Raw genomic sequence first — 20,640 nt, 5'->3', positions numbered from 1 at the left:
TCTAGACAACCATCAAAAAGATACTTCTCAGGTGAATATGTAAACATCACTGACGAAGGGGAACCTCAAAGCTTCATGGAAGCCATAGAAACAACCAATAAGGAAAAATGGTTGCGGTCCATGGAAGAAGAGATGCAATCCTTAAAGGAGAATGAGACGTATGACCTGGTAAAATTACCAGATGGAAAAAGAGCATTGAAAAATAAGTGGGTGTTCAAGCTCAAGTCTGAAGAGAACAACCCAAACCCCAGATACAAAGCACGAATTGTCGTGAAGGGGTGCCATCAAAAGAAAGGCATTGATTTTGAAGAAATATTCTCACCGGTGGTGAAGATGACATCCATTAGAGCAATCCTTGGTCTAGCTGCAAAACTAGACTTAGAGATAGAACAACTTGATGTTAAAACAGCATTCTTGCATGGAGACCTAGAGGAAGAAATCTATATGGAGCAACCTGAAGGTTTCGTTGAACCAGGCAAAGAACACCTTGTGTGTCGCTTGAAGAAAAGTCTATACGGCTTAAAGCAGGCTCCAAGACAATGGTACAAGAAGTTTGATCTCTTCATGACCCAACACAACTTCACAAAGACGTCAGTAGACCATTGCGTGTTTGTGAAGAACTATGAAAATGGAGAATCCATCATACTTTTGTTGTATGTTGATGATATGCTTATCGTTGGAAAAGATAAGGCAAAGATAAATGCTCTCAAGAAAGCATTGAGCAAGTCTTTTGCTATGAAGGATTTGGGTGCAGTGAAGAAGATTCTTGGAATGAAGATCGTTAGAGATCGTTCAAAAAGAATGTTGTGGATGTCACAAGAAGATTATCTCAAGAAAGTTCTTGAAAGGTTCAACATGCATAATGCAAAACCTGTGCATGTTCTGCTACCTGGTCATTTGAAACTCAGTAAGACACAATGTCCAAAGAATGACCAAGAGAAAGAAGAAATGAGCAAGGTGCCCTATTCTTCAGCTGTGGGTAGCCTTATGTACGCCATGGTCTGCACGAGGCCAGACATCGGTTATGCTGTAGGAGTCGTGAGTAGATTCCTATCAAACCCAGGAAAAGAACACTGGAGTGCTGTGAAATGGATACTGAGGTATCTAAAAGGAACTGCCAAAAAGTGCTTATGTTTTGGCAATGGAAATCAAATGCTCGTTGGATATGTAGATGCTGATATGGCCGGAGATGTAGATTCAAGAAAATCCACATCCGGATATTTGATTACTTTTGCAGGGGGAGCTGTCTCATGGCAATCGCGACTACAAAAGTGCGTTGCTTTAAGTACCACAGAAGCAGAGTACATCGCAATCATTGAAGGTTGTAAGGAGATCCTGTGGATGAAGAAGTTCCTGCAAGAGTTAGGCCAGAATCAAGAAAGTTATGTTCTCTATTGTGATAGCCAAAGTGCAATTCACCTCAGCAAGAATTCGACATACCATTCAAGGTCGAAACACATCGATGTGAGGTATCATTGGATACGTGATGTGTTCGAGAGTAAACTGCTGCAAATAGAGAAAATCCACACCAATGACAACGGAGCAGATATGATGACAAAAGCTCTACCAAAAGAGAAGATAGAGTTTTGTAAAGAAGCTGCAGGCTTGGCAGCAACCCCAAACTAATCGAAGGATAGTTTCCCTTTGGCTGGAGGGGGAGAATTGTGGGGTCCAGCCACATGTGAAAAGAAAGAATTACAACTTGTTGAAGTTGCTTTTCCAGCTTGTGTCAGCCGAAAGCCAAGAAAGGAGAAAGCAATTTGCATCAACAGTAGCTTAAGCTTCCTCTATAAATAGAGAGGAATTGCAGCAAGCAAAACACAACAACAACAAGAAATCCTCAACACACAGAGTGTTGAGAGAAAGAGAGAAAAATCCTCACTCATAGAGTTGAGAGAAAAATAGAGAGTTCCTCATAAGAGTGTGAGAGAAAAATATAGTGAGCCAATTTGTGAGAGTTGTATCTACAAATTGAGATACATAGTTAGGTCCACCTGAGGGTGAAGATTTGTATTCCCATTATTATTATAGTGGAGATTTAAGAGGCCTACGGGTCCCGTGGTTTTTCCTTACTCACATTGAGAAGGTTTTCCACGCTAAAAATTTGTTGTGTGTCATTTTACGTTTCCGCTAAAGTGCCTATTTTGAGTTCACGGAGGAGGGAAATTATGCAGGCATTTCCCAACACAAATTAGTTAATTTCCATTAGAACTTAATGAAAACAGATGCTAAACAATGATGGAATGGGACAAGTGGTAGAGGAATCTTCCAATTGTGTTGAGGGATAACGGGCACTAAAAAGGGAGGGAGAAAAACAGTAACTAACACAATGTTGAAAGATTATGAGTGTGGGTGGATCACTATAAGAAAGGTTGAGAGATGTGAAGGTAATATATGGAATTCTATGATGTCATTCTAACTCTCTCCTCTTTCTCTTTACTTGAAAATATGTGTACATATTATGCCTTCCATTTTCAGTGTGGAAAGTTGAGCTTATTGAGTAATACAACAATAACACAGTACACTTCATCCCTTGTTCCATTTGGTAATATCATCTCACCATGACGGCACATGAAGGAACGCCAAGCGGAGATCAAACAAGCGCTGAGTCAATAGATAAAAGCCACTTGGATATTTGAAGCATCAAACAATGCTCGATTTGAAAGGATCGAAACTATTTAGGATTCAGTTGATTGCTCGATTAGTGTTTTGGGGATTGTCATCCACAAACTTTACACAACATATTCCGAGATTTGCATACTGAGAAGCATAACAGTTCTACAATAATCAATCCAAATAGAGGGCACAGAACAACTAATAAGATAAAAATCAATTAACTGAGAGGAAACTCAAACATAGGCCGAGTGAAGCGTATGACTAGCACAAAATTTTCCTTCCTAATGTTTACTCCCTCCGTCCCAGAATATCCGACCCAATTTGGTTTTTCACATAGATTATGAAAAATGTATAAATAAAGTGGAAAGTGGAATATATTGTATTGGGAATGATTGAAAGTAGTATTAATTAGAGTTATATTGTATTGGAAATGATGAAAGTTGTATTGAAAATTAAAATGGGTCAGTTATTTTGGGACACTTTTTTTAGAAAATGGGTCGGATATTCCGGGACGGAGTCTAATTGTATTGTACTTCTTCGTTGCAGCTAATGAACACGATTCCTTCAAATGAAAAGGTAATTCTCATGGGTCACAAGAACTTTGGAGGAATGAACATAGCCCCTGACGTGGAGAAATATCAGGGGAAGGTAGCAATTTGATGAAACGTATAATGTGGGATGGATTGGATCTGTGACGCTTCTTTCAAATATTGAATGGAAGAGAACATGACAACAGGGAGAAACAAAAATCATGGGCAATGAGAGAGAAGTTAAGAATGGACAACACACTTTAAAAATCTGCATATAATCAGAAACATTAATTCGATCCAATGACTGTTATATTATTGTCTCATAACCCACGTTTGGTCTCATCGGATTGACTTGATAGCTCTTCTCATGGTCTTTCAGGTTCGATTTCCCCTAATACCAATTTGACCAAAAGTTTGTATGGCTTTAAATGGGGTCCCAACAAGTAGACGGTGGGATTGAAACCCTTGAATTAATTGGTTGACCTGATATCGGGTTTAAAAAAGAAAAAAAGAAAGAAAAAAAAACTCCCACTTGATATAGCCTATATATACATATATTCATATATTTTTGTGCGCACCACAGTGTGCATAACAAAAGAAAAGAGTTGCTGAATAGTATTATAAGCGAAACATCATAAAATGTTTTCTTGAATTTACTTCTGTAAAAGCTTTCCATAAAGCTCAAGCATTTGGCAATGCAAATTATGCAATAGATTAGTTCACTTGCATTCAAGTTACAACTATACAGTAGTGATGCACCAGATCTATTGAAGCTTATCGATAGCCCACACTATCTATGAAGCAATGTGATTACCTCACACTTCACAATAACTTTAAAAGTACTGAAATCCTACCCATTTAAGCAAATTTATAAAGGAAAGAAAACCCAACCCTATCAGTTTTTATCAGATTACAACACTTCCAATATCAGTATTGGTTGAAAATACTACTACTAATAAAGAAATCCCTTTTCTTTGGTTTTCTTTCCTGCAAAACTGTCAAGCATGCATTATATGCATGCAAAGAATGAAATATGGTACATTATTCTTATTATATCTTTAGGCTGCAGCAGAGTGCTTATCCTCATAATCATCAAGATTAAGAGCATGTAGCAACTTCGGCCAAGATTCTGGGATTCCTCCCGGCAGGTTAAACTCCAATAATTTTCCTCTGCTGCGGTAAAACTCCTCCACAGGCCGACTCTGCAATCATATAGAAAATCAATCCTAAACCAGTTAAAAAAGACATGAACATTATTCACAGCAGAGTAATTATAATGTAACTAGAAGCATCAACTTTTATTCAACTTCACTCAAGATGTTTCATGAGCCCATCATAATAAAAATAAATGTAAAACTTCAAATAAGAAGTCACAAAAGCATCTATTCCTCTGAAGTGCTATAATCAAGATGTTTCATGAGCCCATCATAATAAAAATAAATGTAAAACTTCAAATAAGAAGTCACAAAAGCATCTATTCCTCTGAAGTGCTATAAGTGACAATAATGTTGATGATGAATATGATTATGGTATAGAAATGCAGCAATACCGTTTCATTGTATATTCGAAGCCTTTCTTTGACAACTGCTTCAGTATCATCTGATCGAGTAATGAGCTTTGACATACAATTTGTAGGTGGAAGAAGCGGAGCCATGACAATTCCAGGGATCCCATTCTCGGCCTTAATGTCAATAGAAGCAACGTTAAAATTTCCCCCACACTGATTGCAAATCCTCCTGCCAAGGCATTTCTCAAGCAGTACATTTTCTGGAAGCCTCAGATTGATAACCAAGTCAATGTCAGCTACCCCTTCCAATATTTCCTGAGCATAAAAAAAAGAAAGGCAACTCTAGTACATAACAGATTTTCAAGGAGAGAAAATAAGTTTGCTTGTTTAAAAAGGCACGAAGTTTAGAAAACATCACGGGACAACCGCAAAAAATGGATACACATTGATATAAAAAGAACACCAGGTGAGACCTCAGGAATTTTAAAAAAAAAAAAAAAAAAACTGATGACAAATACGAGCTGATTAGGTAGGAAATTAAAGGAACCTAAATAAGGTGCCTTATTATCCAAATCGGCAAAATTTGTTCATTTATTTTTCATTGGTTATTGCATTTTTCGGGTATCAGAATCTACTATCAACATTTTTGTTTTCTGTATTCTTGTGAAATATATTTTGCAAACAAAATAGGGGAGTGCCTATAGTGAGTGACATACACTTTACCAAATTGAAGATATACTCACTGCTTGCTTTATTGTTCGAGGAAAACCATCAAGAATAAATCCCAGTTCACCTTTAGCCTCCCCATCATCAAGTCTCTTTGATAATAAATTTATAATAATTTCATCTGACACCAATTGACCTTGTTTTACAATTTCTGATAGCTGTAAGACACCAACCATTACACATCAGAGAGCAGAAGAGTTGGTGCAATGGACACAAAATAATCATAGTACTCCAGTAAAGGGACAACTAATAGAACAGGTCAAACTGTGATATTGAAAATGAAATAACAACAGTATTTATCAAAGCACAACGACCATTTTCACACAGCTGATCTTTAAGCTACTAAGAACGGTAAAACATTTAATAATTATTACCTAATCACTTACAAATCAAAACATTAAAAAGGAGAAGCAATCGATATTCATAAAATTTATTTGGTTTAATAATTAAAGTTTAAACTTCCAAATTTAAAGACTTACTAGCTTGAAGGACATGTAGATTTTCCCAACAACGCAAGAAATACAGTCACGTGTGTTAAAATTAAGAATCTTTAGATATTCCTTTAATTATACAACTTCCTAGATTGATTGTTATTACTCCTAGAGTATTCAACTTCCTGGGCTAGTGCTTACTAAATAAGCATTCAATGTATTTATTGTAAAGTCATTATAAATACAAGCTGTGTGATCTCATTATAGACACACAGAGAGTTTTCAAAGACTTCACATATTTTACACAAATCCAACATCAATCAAGAGAACACAGTGATATTAGTAGATTAAGTATTTATTAAGGAACGGAAAGCCGGAAAATGTCAATTTTAAATACATGCGGCGCAGATGTCTTAATAAAAGTTACCGACTAACAGATGACAAGAACACTGTATAAGTTGCTAGTCATATAACAAATAGTATAGATATGGTTAAAGGAGCTGAGATACAAATACAATCAAAGCATAAAGTCAGTGAGAACCAAATTAGTGCATCAGAAACACTCATTTCCAGCTCAAGGTTTAAGTTAGATTGAGATACATGATGCTACTCAACTATAATAACTAATCTTTTTCTTCAAACCAAACAACTACCATATAGCCATTTGATATCTAGGGAGGTATGTCCATTAGAGGACAGTTTGGTTTTAGGATGTTTACCCTAATTGGCTCAAAATTAAAAGAATTAAAACTTGGATATCTTTCCCACATGACCAAATTGAAAACCTTCCTCCTACCTGGCTAAACACATGGATTTCAAAACCTAACCATACATGAGCTATCAAGTTTTCCAATTAGGTTTTTATAAATTTGTCCTGAGTAATCCTTACAAAGTCGGCACACGTGTAAAGTGAAGGGCGTCTCCCACTTATATAAACGCACGTGACACTCAGGTATTTTCCAATTAGCTAAACAGGCTTGCCCAACCTGTCGTGCATTGGGGACACTGGCAAGCACAGTCGGTGCCTGGTGGTAAATTGTCTCGATTTAAAAAAAAAAAAAAAAAACTCATAACATGCGTTTGTTTAAAATGAAAAAAATATATATAAAAAAAAATAAAAAAGAGAGAGAGAGAGAGAGAGAGAGAGAGAGAGAGAGAGCCCCCAAAAGCAAATATCATTCATGATTCATGAATATGATACTCCGGCTTGGCCACTATCTCTGCAAAGGACAATTTAGTTTACGGAATCACTTAATTTTTTAAATTGCAACAAAAAAAAATCGCATAATTTTTAATTTAAAAAAAGAAAAAGAACCACATAATTTTATAACTACCACTACTACAATGAAGAACACTAGGATCCAAAAATCACTCACAAAACGACAAAAAACCAACAAGTAGTAGTTGCTATACAAAGTGAGATATGTTGGAAAGTATAACCAAGATACAGATACACATGAAATTATCTTAATTTCAATCCTACCAATTAAACTAACTTTATATAACTGCAAGTTCATATCAAAACCTACAATGATTTCCAAAGCAAAGCTCCAAAAAAATTTAATTTAATTTTTTGTGTTAACCCTCAAGATCCTAGGGGAAGGGACCTGGTAGTCCAGAGTTCAGGAGTTAAGTAAGAACGATTGTTCAAATCAAATTGGAGTTCTCCCGAACAATTCATCCTTACAAACAATACATCCTTGCGTGGAGCTCAATAACCACTTGAGCTCCATCACTTGGTTAATAATCATGATTTAATTTAGTAGCTCATGTACACTCAAATTTTCTTTTGCCCGTGTACGAGAACTAAGCTTAAAGTAAAACAGAATGAAAATTCAAATGATCTCGAAAAATTATAATTATTTTCCAATTTTGCGTGTGATAGATAGGAATAAGAATAAGATACAAATCATAAGTTAGCAATGAACGAGTCAAAATTCAAAGGAAAAAACGAATCACAAAGAGAATAAGAAGAAGAAGAAGAAGAAGTTTTGAAACCTGGGAAGAAAGTGGACCAGATGAAGAGAGCTCATCACGAACGAGATCACCAGTGGCGATGTGAGGAACACCAAGGAGATTTGAAAGACGGCTAGCGTAGGTGCCTTTACCGACGCCAGGACAACCGAGGAAGACCCACCGCACGTGACTGTTCTTCTGATCTTCACCACGTGGAGCAACAAGACGGAATGGCGCGTGGGAGTTGAGCTCGGAGGAGAGGTAGCGCCTTGCGACGGAAGAGATGAAGGACGCGCGCGTGGAAAGGCGGGTCGTGAAGGCCGCCATGGGAATTTTGTAGGAAGGAGACAACGGAAGACCAATAATAATGAAATGAAATGAAAATGATTGATTACTCCGATAATTAATTTTTCGGTGTCTTCGTTTCTGTGAGAAGAGAAGATGTGCTTTGAATATGTCAAGTTAGTAGTCAATTTTCCATTAATGCGTGTGTAAAATGTGAACAACATTAATGTTCTTATCAAAGCATGTGAATGAAATTAGAAAAATCAACACACAATGTTAAATGCTAACGAATGTCTTTTAAGCATTTAAATTGATACTCTCTTCGTCCCGTAATAGATGACTCATTTGAAAATGTGTAATTTTGATCTAACTTACTTTGACTATCTTTATCTACTAATATACAAAGATAAATAAGTATCATATAATATGTCATTAGATTTGTCTCGGTGAGAATTTTCAAAATATCAAATTTTCATAATTTTTTCTAATATATTATTCAAGATATTTAAGTTTAAAATTATGCATTAACATGCGTAATAAGATCAACTGTGTCAAGTATTATGGGACGGAGGGAGTAACTTTTTATCAAAATTTATGTAATTAATGTTTTGAAAATTCATATGTTTGATTTTTTAAATGAATAATTTAAAAGAGCTAAAAATAACGACTTTTTATTGGAAAAACAACAATCATTTATGAAAAATTTATATTTTGTGATATATTTTGTTTACAAAAAGAAACTTATTGCATTTCATTCATAATAATATGAGAGATATAAGTTGGAATCTTAATATGAATATGGAAAATAGCACGACGCGAAGCCACCCTAGCAAAACTGTGAGCGATTTCGTTGACTTGTCTTCGAAAATACCTAACATAAGAGGTTGCAAGATCAGAAGCTGACTAACGTATATAGTCATTGATCACTACACTATAATTAGAAACGTCACTTTTACTACCATAAAGACTACACCACAATTTTGGAATCAAACTCAAAGTCCACAGTACCCAACTGCAGGTCACGCACTCAATACATTGCTGATAATAAACCTAAAGCCTCGCCCAAATCCACATTAAGGAGTGGAGTCATCCATTCGGTTTTAGCTGACACATAACAACCTTCGTCATCTTGAATACACATACTGATGCCGACTCGATTCAGAGCATGAGAAAAAGAAGCATTTACATTATATTTGAACCTCTCGGGACTTGATTTAAGCCACTGCAGATCGCCCATAATCAAAGACAACCATCAAAGGGCTCCATAATCTGATGCACTACCAACAAAGCACGCTTTTACTACACATAAAAAACAAATGAGTAATATCTTCACCAAAGTTGTCACACACCGCACACTGATCATGACATTAAACACCTTTTGATTGCAATCAGTTTCTTGTAGGAAAACAGTTGCGGCAACCTCTCCACACGAAATTTTTTACATTTGGTGGCAATTTTAAACTCCAAGCACATTTCCAATTACCTGACACATGATGTTGTAAAATTGCCGCATCATGATTCAGAATATCCTTATAAGCACTTTTAACTGTATAAACATTGTCCTTCTTAAGCTTCCAAGTAGGCACGTCATGAGTCACCAAAGGGAGCAACGGAGTATTAAAGATGCTTATAGCTGTAATATTGTCAAAAAAAATCCTTAAATAGCTCCATGTTCCATTGCTTCTGAGGTGTGACCAACAAGTTTGAAACAATGATATGTGGCCACTCCAAGTGTTGATGTGTAGCTGGTAAAATACGCGCAACATTACTGAACCAAGGATGATCCCTAATTGGTATATGTTATCCCGTGCTTATACTCCATTGAAAACCACGACGAATCACATCTTTCACACTCAAAATACTATGTCAAACATAGCTAGGATTATGAGACTTTGGATGAAAGTATTTATCTTTGAGTAATCACATATACTAGCTCCAAAGTAATCACCTCGAGGAAAGTATTTAGCTTTCAGCCAACGAGTGATTAGAGACTCTGGAGTAGAAACAAACTTCCAAGCCTGCTTGTCAACCATGGCCATATTGAATGCCTTAAGGCCCTTGAAACCCATTCCACCAAACATCTTAGGAACGGAAAGTCGTTCCCAAGATAGTCAATGCAATCCTCGAGAGTTTGTTGAATTATGATCCCGCCATAAAAAGTTTAACATTTTTTCTTTTCATTAACGGGTGATCTCGAAAGTAGGAAAACACTCTTCACATATGAAGGAATAGACTGCAAGACTGATTCAACGAGCATCTACCTTCGAGCTTGTGAGAGACATTTACTACTCTAAAAGTTGATTTTATTTCAAATGCGATCTTTTATGAACTTAAAAGTTGCATGTTTACTTCTCCTGATCATACATGCTAACCCAAGATATTTACCTGTACCTAAGTCTTGGCGAACACCAAGAGTAAGATCAACGAGGCTCTTTAGATCATATGGAGTATTACAACTACAAAATAATTCTAATTTCTGTAAATTAATGGCTTATCTCGAAGCCTCTTCATAAGTAGCCAAAATATTTTTCATACAGACAACCTCTCTTTCACAAGCTCTAAAGAAAAGAAAACAGTTGTCTGCAATGAGGGACTATGATATGCACAAGTGCATCAGTTATTTCTCACCTCTTTGCAAAAAAAAATTGAAACATATTCCATATAAAATGTACAAGTTATATTACAAACTTACTATTTTAAACTTTTTAACATGTACAAATCTACACATAATATACAAACCCTTTGATTTTTTTTTTTTTTTTGTGGTGGCCGGGATTTGAACCCTGGACCTTGGATATATTATGTTTTGTCTATACCAACTGAGTTAAGCTCACGAGGCCATACAAACCTTTTGATTAAAATAGTTTAATTATTTGATTAAAATTAAATTTTTATTAAATTAATTGTTAGTGCTCCTGAAGAAAAAGTGCTCCTGAAGAATGATGACGTCATCAGATGCTGAAAGTCATCAGAAGCAGAAGTTCATCAGAAGCGGGTAGGTCAGAAGCGACTTCATCAGAAGCTGAAGCTCATCAGAAGCTGATCATCACCACAAGCTCAAGATTTAAGGATCAACACTTCAAAATCTGTCTATTGGATTCGAAAACACTGCAGAAGACTAGTGGAACTTTGCAACGGTCATTTTGGTGAAGATTTGAAGGCTTTGGAAGCTTATCTTCAAAAACGTTGACATTGTATTATGTACGAACTGTACAACCACCTTCTCCACTACTCTGTTTTGTGTCCACACTACAAGACAAGAAAACAGCTCCAGAATACAGCTACGTCTGCAAAGATGTTCCTTCACAATGCGAATGGATTTCAAATTGGTTCTTCATAGGACAACAACCAAATCAGGCAAAAGATCATTGGTGAAAGATCAAGCTTCAACAACGACTCTTTTGATGTGCTGGCAATTTCACAACGTCTCTTTCACACCTCTATATAAAGGAGTGAAGACTTAGAGATTGGCATACGACTCTACTACAATTTACAAGCGCCAAACCTCTGCTGAAATTGTTTTGCTTTCAAAGTCACTTAGAATTTCTGTTTCTCAAGTTCTTATCTTAGAAATTCTTAAGGCTTAGAGTCTGTATCTGATTTGTTTTGTGAGCACCTCTGATTGTATATCAAGTGTTCAATCTCAAACAATTTTCTGTGTAATTTTGTTTGTCTAGAAGTCTCTTGCAGTTGTGCTTGAGCATAGAAGTCTCTTGATTGTGTTCTTCAGCATGGGAAGACTCTTATAAAATGTGCTTGAGCAAAGGAAGTCTCTTGCTGTGTGCTTGAGCAATTGTAATCAGATATTACAGTCTAGTGAAATCTCCTTGGAAGTGCAAGGGGGACTGGACTACTTTCAGATTGTGGAAGGAACCAGTATAATTGCTTTGTGTCTTTCTTCTTCCCTCTCTGTTTTTATCCGCTGCGTTCAGATTCTGATTATCACTTCAGAAGCTGTCTCACTTAGCTTCTGACCAGTGTGTTCAGTTTAGGAGAAACGAAGAATTTTTCAAAACACAATTCAACCCCCCTTTTTGTGTTTTTCTCATCTTCAATTGGTATCTAGAGCCTTGGTTTTGTTGATAACACGTAACAGTGTAACAGTCCAAGATATGAGAAAAACATGTCTACTTCTACTTCTGGATCTGGACCTGATCATTCTGTTGTGGCTCATGATTACAATGTTGACAACAAGAAATCTAGTGTAGGAAAGATTCCTAGATTTAATGGAGACCCTGAAGAATTCTCTTGGTGGAAAACCGACTTCTATAGTTATGTCATGAGTTTAGACGAAGAACTTTGGGACATACTAGAAGAAGGTGTCGGTGATGACTTGGTTCTTGATGAAGAAGGAGCTGTTGTTGATAGAAAGAAACATACTCCTGCTCAGAAGAAGATTTACAAGAAGCATCATATCATCAGAGGGGCACTTGTCACTGCTATTCCTAAAGCAGGGTACATGAAGATGAGTGACAGGTCAACTGCTAAAGCAATGTTTGCTTCTCTTTGTGCTAACTATGAAGGCTGCAAGAAAGTCAGAGAAGCAAAGGCTTTTATGCTTGTACATCAGTATGAGTTGTTCAAGATGAAGGATGATGAAACTATTGAGGAGATGTAATCAAGGTTTCAAACTCTGGTCTCTGGACTTCAAATACTGAAGAAGAGTTATGTTGCTTCTGATCATGTGAGCAAGATACATAGAAGTTTGCCTGCTAGATGGAGACCAAAGGTGACTGCCATTGAGGAAGCTAAAGATTTAAACACTTTAAGTGTTGAAGATCTTGTTAGTTCTCTCAAAGTTCATGAGTTAAGTCTTAATGAACATGAGTCTACTAAGAAGAGTAAATCAATAGCTCTTCCATCCAAAGGCAAGTCATCAAAAGCTCTCAAAGTGGTTGAATCTGAAGAAGAAAAACCATCCGGTTCAGACTCTGAAGATGATGCTACTGAAATGGCTATGCTCTCCAACAGACTTCAGTATCTGGCCAAGAAGAATAGGAAGTTTCTGACCAGAAGGAGTAACTCCAGAAGCTCAAAGAGAAGATCAGAAGGGATGCTTCAATTGTAAGAAGCCTGGACATTTCATTGCTGATTTCCCTGATCTTCAGAAGGAGAAGTCAAAGGACAAGACAAAGAAGTCATCTTTCAAACCAAGCAAATTCAAGAAGCAGATTAAGCAGAGTTTAATGGCAACCTGGGATGATTTGGGAAGTGAATCTGGATCTGATAAAGAGGAAGCTGATGAAGATGCAAAGATAGTTGTTGGGTTGGTAGCAACAGCAACTTCAGAAGCTGGATCAGATTCAGACTCAGAAGATGAAAACGAGGTATATTCTAAAATTCCCAGAAATGAACTTGTTGAGTCACTTAAAGAACTTCTTACACATTTTGAAGTAAGAACCAAGGAGTTGAAGGATTTAAAAGAAAAATATGTTGATTTAGTGAAACATCAAAAATCAACTCTATTGGATTTGAAAGCTTCTGAAGAAGGACTTAGGGGCTTTGACTTCATTTGTAAAACTTATGAAGACAAGCGCAGGTTCTTATGTCAGAAGCTACAAGAAAAGTGTAATGAAAAACCTTTAAGCAACCATGAAATTGCTCTTGAAGGTTTTATCATGTCTGGTATTGACAGAAGCAGGCTTCAATGATTTACAGCATTTATAGAAACAATGGCAAAAGGATTGGTTTTTCAGGAGGGAAACCTAATGAAATCAGTCTCAAAGCATGTTGTGAATGCATCAAGGAAGGATTGAAAACCTTCTTTGTACCTGAAGGTGCTGAGTTGGAAATTGTTGTTCAATCAGAACCTGAAGCTTCTAGCTCGAAGGCTAAGATTACTTCAAAGCCAAAGAACTCCAAGCCAAAGGCTATGATCAACTCTGATTCCAAGACTTCAAAGATCAGGATTCTGAAGAGATCAGAACTTGTTCCTCAGAGTCTGATGAAATCAAAATCTGAGGTTCTGAAGTCTAAGTTTTAGAAGAAGACAGTTACTGCTCCTGAAGTACCAAAACCAAAGGTTGTAAAACCGAAGGTGGTGGTTAATCAGAAGCAACCCAACACACAACACAAGGTACAAGAAGTGAAAAGTAAAACTTCTAGTACTAATCTGAGAGGACCCATAAGACAATGGGTACCTAAATCTGAAAATGTCAATGTTGCAGGTATGTCTAAGAGCAAAGGAGAAACAAAGATCATGGTACCTAGACATCGGTTGCTCAACACACATGACAGGAGAGAAGTCCATGTTCCTCAGCCTAACAATGAAAGAAGGAGGAAGTGTGAAATTTGGAGGCAACCAGTCTGGAAAAATCATTGGTACATGAACTATCGGTAATTCCTCTACCTCAATTAATAATGTATGGTTGGTAGATGGTCTTGAACATAACCTTTTGAGCATTAGTCAATTTTGTGACAATGGGGTAATTCCTCTACCTCAATTAATAATGTATGGTTGGTAGATGGTCTTGAACATAACCTTTTGAGCATTAGTCAATTTTGTGACAATGGTTATGATGTGTTATTTGAGAAAGTCAACTGTGCTGTAATCAACAAGAAAGACAAATCCATTGTGTTCAAGGGAAAGAGTGTGGAAAATGTTTACAAAATCAACTTTTCTGAACAGGCTGATCAGAATGTCATTTGCCTTCTATCAATGAATGATAAGAAATGGATGTGGCACAGAAGGTTAGGACATGCTAACTGGAGATTAATCTCTAAGCTTAGTAAGTTACAACTTGTCAAAGGCCTTCCAGACATTGACTATCATTCAGATGCACTTTGTGGTGCATGCCAGAAAGGGAAGATTGTGAAATCATCTTTTAAAACAAAAGACATTGTTTCAACCTCCAGACCCTTAGAACTACTTCATATTGATTTATTTGGACCAGTTAGCACTGCATCCTTATATGGAAGTAGATATGGATTGGTTATTGTTGATGATTACAGCAGATGGACTTGGGTAAATTTCCTGAAGAGTAAAGATGTTGCTTGTGATGTATTCAGTAGTTTCTGCACTCAAATTCAATCTGAAAAAGAAACAAAGATTTTGAAAATCAGAAGTGATCATGGAGGAGAGTTTGAAAATGAGCTATTTGAAGCTTTTTGTGAAAAACATGGAATTGTCCATGAATTCTCTTCTCCTAGAACTCCACAACAAAATGGGATTGTAGAAAGAAAGAATAGAACCTTACAAGAAATGGCCAGAACCATGATCCATGAAAACAATTTAGCTAAACATTTTTGGGCAGAAGCAGTGAATACAGCATGTTATGTCCAGAACATGATCTATATCAGACCTATTTTGAAGAAAACAACATATGAACTCTTTAAAAGAAGAAGACCCAATATCTCTTACTTTTATCCTTCATTTAAAATATCATAATAACAATTTTATCCTTTTCATATTATTATTTAGATTATTAATTAAAAAATATTATATCTTATTATAATTGGAATAATACCACTATGCTACGAAAATTGGGCAGTACTTCCATGACTTTATGGCGGGAAAGACACGTAACTTTCAACAAATCGTGTTCGTTGAAATTTTTGGACGGACCAGATTGTGTCATATAGTACTTAACCTTTTAAATCGGTTATTTAAAAAAGTGATTTTAAAAAGTTTTTGTCTTTTTTGAAAATAAGATATTTTTACTTTTATCTTTATTTTCATTTTTACCCCTTGGGATTGTATTACTGGCTCTGATACCAGGTTGGTTGCAGAATCGCCAGCGGAATTTTTCTCGAACTTGATTTAGCATTTGTTCGATTTTAATTAAACCTTGAAATGGTTTTAAGAGCGTTTTAGCTCTTTCTCTTTGTGTATTGGTAAGATTTTCTAAATCTTCTATTTCCTTTAGGAAGTCTTCGATATATTCTATGTGGTATTGTACGAATTCTTTAGAATGAAAAATAATTTGTCTTAAGACAATTCTTCTATGATAAAATTCTATATCAGAGACTATGTCCTCTAATCTTTCTTTAAAGAGTTTTAATTCTGTTATAAGACCTAAATCAGGCATTATATGGTTGAGGAACTTCCTATAATTTTTTCTAAAGACTGCTCAAATTCAAATAGTTTTTGAGATGGCCATAACAGGGTTGTGGCTCTTTCTTTTTGTGTAATAGAAACATTTTCTGTTCCTTCTAATTCTTCTATTATTTCATCTATATATGAAATTTGTAAAATCATTAAATCATGGATTCCCCAAAGTATGTTCTTCATTTCTATTCTAAAGAAATTTTCTTCTATTTTGTTAACTAGGGTATCTAGTTTTACTCTGAATAATTTTAATTCATTTTTTATTGTTATTCCTGGCATTATAATTTTTTATTAATGCCTAAAAGTTCAGTTTTTATTTCTGACAAGGTTTTGTTAAGCCTTCTCTTTTCATTACTGTCAAGTGAAGTTCTTGCTGGCAAAAACTTTGGTTCACTAGTGCTTTCTTCTTGTTTTAGAAGAGGTGTTCTTTCTATGGTCATAATAGATTTTGATCTTTTTAGTGGTTTTAGAATTGGTGATTCTAGTTTTACTAATGGTGCAAATAGTTCATCTATTTGTATTTTTTCTCTTCCACTAAACTCTACACTATAATGAGAGTTACTTAGTGCATAATTCATTTTATAACTTATACTAAAAGGATGATTTCCTGGTCTCATAAGATCTTGATCTTTGAGTCTATAATGAATTACTAAAGATCTATTCAGATCTATATCATTTAGGCTTAAACCTATTTGTAAATTTATGTCAAATTTTATTTTTCCGCCTATTAAATTTCCTTCACCCTTTGTTATTAGTGAATGTTTTTTATTCATCCTAGCGTCTTCTATAATAAGTTATAGTTCTGAATTTATTCCTTTCATAAAAGTACTTTTTATGATTATCTGGATAGTTGATATATGAATATATCCTATCTTCTGTCTTTTTTCTAAAGGTAAGTGTTTTAACCTTTGGTTTATTTGTTCTTCATCAATTATAGATATTACAACAGATCCATCTGTTGATTCCATTGGTATTGGAACTTCTCCTACCATCATTCCATATTTTAAAATGTTTTCTGTCTTTTTTCTAAAGGTAAGTGTTTTAACCTTTGGTTTATTTGTTCTTCATCAATTATAGATATTACAACAGATCCATCTGTTGATTCCATTGGTATTGGAACTTCTCCTACCATCATTCCATATTTTAAAATGTTTTCTCTAGATAGTTTTCCTTTTATTAAAGAAAAGATACTCTTTTGTTTAAAGTTTTCTTCTGGTTTTAAGGTAAAATCTACCTTTTCTATATGATCTATTAATACATCTGCCATAAAACCAGATGAATTTTCTTTTATCATACTGTATTCCATTGTAAAATACTAAAAATTATAAATATAAAATTATACCTGACTTCTGGCTGGAATTTTGATAATATTGATCTTTCGATCTTCTGGATTCTGAAATAATCTTTCGATTATTGATATTGAAAACTTAAAATCTTTCGATTTTGGTAGTGACAATCTCAAATCTTGTGAAGCCCTTTCCCAACAATGTTTTTCATAAACTAAGGTACTTACTTCATTGATTTTAATTGTAATTTACAAGTGAGCATCATGACTCTTATTTATAGGAGGAAAGGACTTACAGAGTAGGTCACATGTCACTTTCCTTCCAGCTAAAAAGAAAAACAAACAAAACACGCAAAGAAAAAGAAAACGCATTATCACCTAAAGTGATAAGATTCTTATCACTAAGTGGACCCCATCTGACTCAGATGATAAGGTTCCATTATTACATCATGATATCTACATGACGCGTGTCTAGACTTATTCTTTTGCCTTATCTTCAATTGTTGGAATTGTCGGTATTTTGTTTTCTTCTGCCAACACTTTGTCTTTTGCACACCATTTACAGATATGCCCTTTGTAGGTTGAGAAGTATTGGCAGCACTCCTGTTGTACTTCATCTGGGATTCGGTGAAGACCATTTTCGAATCCTGAGAATAATTCTTCGAATTGAAGTGTTTGTTTGAGGTTCTCTGTAGAGACCTTTTTCTTTGAATCGCAGACCATGAAACAATAATCTGAGACATATAAAACTTTATAATTGATAATGGATGACCCATATTTGATTAGATAGTCATAAAAATGCTTCATTTGTTGAACAAGTGAGATTAATGTCCATCCAACACTTGTTGCATTTGGTTCTAGATAGGTTTTGTTTGAGATACCTATCTTTATGATTGTTCTTGGCCTTACAGCCATCTGATTATTTTCTTCTTCGAACCATGGATATGTTTGTTCGAATTGGAGAAATATTTCTCTTCCTTTGGCAAGGAAATCATTAAACCTTTTTGCTGTATCACCAATCTCTTTTGGAAGATCAGTGAGTTCTTGAAATCTATAACCTTCTTTTTCCTCAAGATATACAGTCTTGAGCATTCCATAGTCATAGAACTCTTTGAGTAATTCCTTGGATATTCCTGGAACTGTATTAGCTTTTACCCCATGTTTGGTATTAACTGGATAAAAGCATTCAATTGCTAGTTCTTCTTTGAAGTTGGCTAGCCATCTCCATTTTCCCATGAAATCATCAAGGGTCTTTATCTTATTTTTTTCTTTTTGGAGATTTATAATTGAGCCTACTGAAACCTTCTTTTTAGATTCCATTTTTGATGGTTGGCCAATATCTTTTGCTATGGCCATTTCCTTGTAGGAAGCCTTATAAGCTTCTTTTGCTTTTTCCATTGTTGGATAAGCTTTGTGTCTGACATTTTTGCCATTAATGTGGAGACTTGCAATTGCCCAATTGTTGTAGATGCCTTTCATTGGTCCATCAAAGATGACATATACATTCTTTTCTGGTTGTAGATCGACAACATCGCTTGGTTGGTCTGAACCATTTTTTGATTCTTCATCTTCTTTTTCAACCTTGTCAGCCCAAGACTTTTTCGTATCTTCTTCTGGCATAGAGCCTGCTGAAGATGTTGATGAAAAACTTTGTTGTTCATTCAAAGTCTTTTTTGTTGATTCTTCTATTGTTGTTGGAGTTTCAACATTTATGATCTTGGTTAGACTTTCGATCATTTTAATCATCTCCCCCTTCTCTGAAGAGAGTTGTTTTAGCTTTTGGCTATGAATTTCAATCTGTTCATCTCCCCCTTCTTGCTTTAAGCTATTGTAGAGAACTTTTAGAGCTTGCTCCATTCTCTTGTCAGAGTATCTGCAAAACAATTGTTTTCAGATTTTATTAGTTGGATATAAGGATAGAACTGTTGGATGCGCATTTGCCATCTAACAAGTCTTCCTTGTTTATGATCAACTTTTAAATTGTAGCGCCAAAATCCGCTAGCATAAGTTGAATCAGTTCTTAGTAAAAATCTTGATGGAATTAAATCCATTCTCCATTTTTCTAAAACATTTAAACAAGAAAGAGTTTCTTTCTCATTGATATGATATCTTGTTTCATCATATTTAAAAGAACCTGAAACATATTTGCATAAAACAAGATCTTTATCCTTAATTCGGATGTTATTACTTGAATAATCAAGTTTTGAATCAGTTGAAACTGATGTTTTATCTGATCGCCCATTAGGGATATCTGATTTTAACTATGGGGTTGCGCCCACAATGGTATAGGATTGTTGTGGGGTTTCATCCTCAACATATCCACTGAGATTTAATCCCAGTTTTTGCTTACCATTAGGTAGAGCTCTCATAACTCCAGCCCATGTAAACTGATTTGCATCAACATTTACAACCAAAAAATCATTTTCTGTTGGGTTGTATAGTTGTGGTAAAACTTTTAATTTTTCTTTTAAAGATTTTACAGCCTCAGTATCTTTTTGTGTCCATGACCATGACACTTTTTCAGATATCTTCTTCTGTAAAATTTTTCTATCATTTGCTAAATCCTAAAGGAATCCTTCATTAGCAATGTAGTTTAAGCATCCCAAAAATCTTTGGATTTGTTTTCTATCTGTCAATTGATCAGGAAAAAGTAAAAAATTTTCTTGAACATGTGGTGATAAATCGAGTTTTCATCCTTCTCTTATAATAAGGCCCAAGGAATTCGATTTCTTGTTTCAAAAGTATTGACTTTTTTCTGGATAAAACAATACCTTTGTCTTTTATTCTGTTTAAAACAGTTGTGACATCTTTGATATGTTGTTCTTTACTTCCTTTAGTAAAAATAAGAATGTCATCAATGTATACAAAACAAATATGATCAAGACCTTTAAGAGTATTGTCCATAAATCTTTGATATATCGATGGTGTTTGTTTTAAACCAAATGGTAAAACATTCCATTCGAAATGTCCTTCTGGACAACTGAAAGCTGTTAAAGGTTTTGTTTCTTCTGATAACCTCAACTGCCAATACCCAGATTTTGCATCTAAAGATGAAAACCAATTACATCCTCTTATTTTTTCAAAAATGTAATCCTTTCTCGGCAACTTATAAGAATCACTTATGGTTGAATCATTAAGTTTCTTGTAGTTAATCACCATTCGAGCCTTGCCTCTTTTTATTTCATTGTGTTTTCTTACATAAAAAGCTGGCGCTGAATGTGGACTAATAGAAGCTCTTATTAGACCTTTCTCTAATA

General features: G+C 35.1%; 1 protein-coding gene across 2 annotated transcripts; it reads right to left on the bottom strand.

Moving 5' to 3' along the window:
- Window positions 1-3,788: 3,788 nt before the first annotated feature.
- On the bottom strand, window positions 3,789-8,196 carry LOC146956122 (putative adenylate kinase 1, chloroplastic). 2 transcript variants are annotated; one of them, XM_085726844.1, is made up of 4 exons: window positions 7,809-8,196; window positions 5,397-5,537; window positions 4,696-4,968; window positions 3,789-4,348 (listed from the first exon to the last, which is right to left on the bottom strand). In XM_085726844.1, exons 1-4 carry the CDS (start codon window positions 8,091-8,093, stop codon window positions 4,205-4,207), a joined length of 843 nt encoding a protein of 280 aa, XP_085582970.1. In that variant the 5' UTR covers window positions 8,094-8,196; the 3' UTR covers window positions 3,789-4,204. The 2 variants fall into 2 exon arrangements, with proteins under 2 accessions (XP_085582970.1, XP_085582978.1); XM_085726852.1 differs by lacking the exon at window positions 5,397-5,537.
- Window positions 8,197-20,640: the final 12,444 nt, after the last annotated feature.

This window comes from Medicago sativa, chromosome 1 (assembly GCF_051527215.1).
Source record: "Medicago sativa cultivar Bolivia chromosome 1, Bolivia_mono, whole genome shotgun sequence".
Lineage (NCBI taxonomy): Eukaryota > Viridiplantae > Streptophyta > Magnoliopsida > Fabales > Fabaceae > Medicago > Medicago sativa.
Note: the sequence above shows the minus strand (reverse complement) of the source record. Positions and strands in the feature narration are given on the sequence as shown.

Coding starts and splice junctions, on each gene's coding strand:
- LOC146956122 (XM_085726844.1), bottom strand. CDS start 8,093: ATGGCGGCCTTCACGACCCGCCTTTCCACGCGCGCGTCCTTCATCTCT. Junction 4,969..5,396: donor CTCGAACAATAAAGCAAGCA/GTGAGTATATCT, acceptor TTTTATGCTCAG/GAAATATTGGAAGGGGTAGC. Junction 4,349..4,695: donor TTCGAATATACAATGAAACG/GTATTGCTGCAT, acceptor ATATGATTGCAG/AGTCGGCCTGTGGAGGAGTT.